Source organism: Echinops telfairi, unplaced genomic scaffold (genome assembly GCF_000313985.2).
Source record: "Echinops telfairi isolate 266 unplaced genomic scaffold, ASM31398v2 ScPeMD7_7473;HRSCAF=8511, whole genome shotgun sequence".
NCBI classification, from domain to species: Eukaryota; Metazoa; Chordata; class Mammalia; order Afrosoricida; family Tenrecidae; genus Echinops; species Echinops telfairi.
The window spans coordinates 8,392,680-8,394,373 of NW_022111377.1; the positions used below are offsets into that span (position 1 = coordinate 8,392,680).

A 1,694-nucleotide genomic window follows, 5' to 3' on the forward strand; every position below is an offset into this window, starting at 1 on the left:
TAGGGAAGGGAAAAAATGAGGAGCTGATACCAAGGGCTCAAGTAGAAAGCAAATGTTTTGAGAATGATGATGGCAACAAATGTACAACTGTGCTTGACACAGTGGATGGATGTATGGATTGTGATAAGAGCTGTCCAAGCCCCCAATGAAATGAGCTATAAAAATGAATCCGCTGGGACTTTTGGCGTGATGTCAGCTGAGTTCTCTTCTTTTACAGTGGCGGTCACCATATTTGTCATCCTGCTTTTAGGAGGTGTCTTTCTCCTGATATATTGGAAACGAACAAGGTGAGTGCCCAGGATAATGGTGAACGATCTCCTTCCCTATATAAAAGCAATCACACTCTAAGTATTCCCTGAATTCGCTATCAAAGAATCCTTTCTTGGCCAGATATATTCCCCCTATTCTATTTTGATCAAGCCAAACTGTCCCTTAGGCAGCCCTATGTCCCATCACTTCTCAAATCAGTTTTCAAACTGCTCGTCAAGATTCCAGATCAGAGAGAGTCTGCAGGACATGGCAGAAGTACTCCGTAGTGTTTCTCAGGCTGTGAATCTTTACGGGAGCACACAGCCTCATCTTTCTCTTATGGAGCAGCTGGTGGGTTTGAACCACTAGCCTTTCACTTAGCAGCCTGATATTTCACTCCCTCAACCATGAGGGCCACTTAAAGCCACCCTAAATATGCTAAAGCTGAAAAAACACAGACTTACATTTCCCATATAAAATGCTATATTTGGTATTCTTAAGGGATCATGATGAAATATATTTAAAATATATTCAAACGACAAAATGACTAATTATATTCATTGAATATGTTTGAAATAATATGCTCTGAATATTTTAAAGAAATTTCTTTAAAAGGTAATGTTCTTTAAAAAACTGTCTTCTTAAAAGCTATATTCTCAAAATAAGTCTGTCCTTATAAAAAATTTGTACATTGGATTTATATGGTCAATAAATATAGTCATAAGAGAAAATATAGTCACTGATAATATTAAATATTCATAACTATATCTTTAATAAGAATTCATAATTTTGGTAAATGTGATTAGTTGGTCATCAGGTACATTAATCTTTTCATAAAATGGGTTTTTTTGCAAATTGGTTATTAAGTAACAAAACCAGATCAAATTTATAAAGACCATATAGGACAGAGTAGAATTACTACACAGGACTTCCAAGCTATGAATCTTTGTGGAAGCAGATAATCTCATCTTTCTACCTCAGAGCAGAGAGTGGGTTTGAACTGCTCACTTTGGGGTTAGCAGTCCATTAGTTAACCCATATCATTACCATGTCTCCTGCACTTGACCTAGAGTCCTGATTTATAGTTTAGCTCTCACTCCAAGGAGCTCAAGTTGTTTCCTTAAAATGTTCTGACAAATTGTTTGTCCTCAGAATGTAGATCATATAAAGCATAGAAAAAAGAACTGATCCAGATAAACAGGACCGTAAGAAATTATCCGTGATGATGGCAACATATGTACAGATATGCTTGCTACCATTGATGTGTGGGATGTTATTAAGACCTGTAAGATCCCCCAATAAAATGATTTAAAACCAACTGTGGGGTTAAGGGTAAGAGGGAACCCCACAAAACATCACAGGTTTGGTAGGCGCAATTGTACAGCGATAATAAGTAGAGATTATAGTAAAGTCATAGAGAGCATGAGAGTTAAAGGATAGAGTCA

At 36.8% G+C, this 1,694-nt stretch overlaps 1 protein-coding gene across 1 annotated transcript in view; it reads left to right on the forward strand.

Moving 5' to 3' along the window:
- The window catches only part of IL15RA (interleukin 15 receptor subunit alpha), a 51,873-nt gene that overhangs the window by 47,166 nt on the left and 3,013 nt on the right, over positions 1–1,694 (forward strand). The window contains exon 6 of the mRNA XM_045285587.1: positions 218–287. Within this exon, the coding sequence (XP_045141522.1) occupies positions 218–287 (70 nt within the window). The remainder of the gene's footprint in view (positions 1–217; positions 288–1,694) is intronic.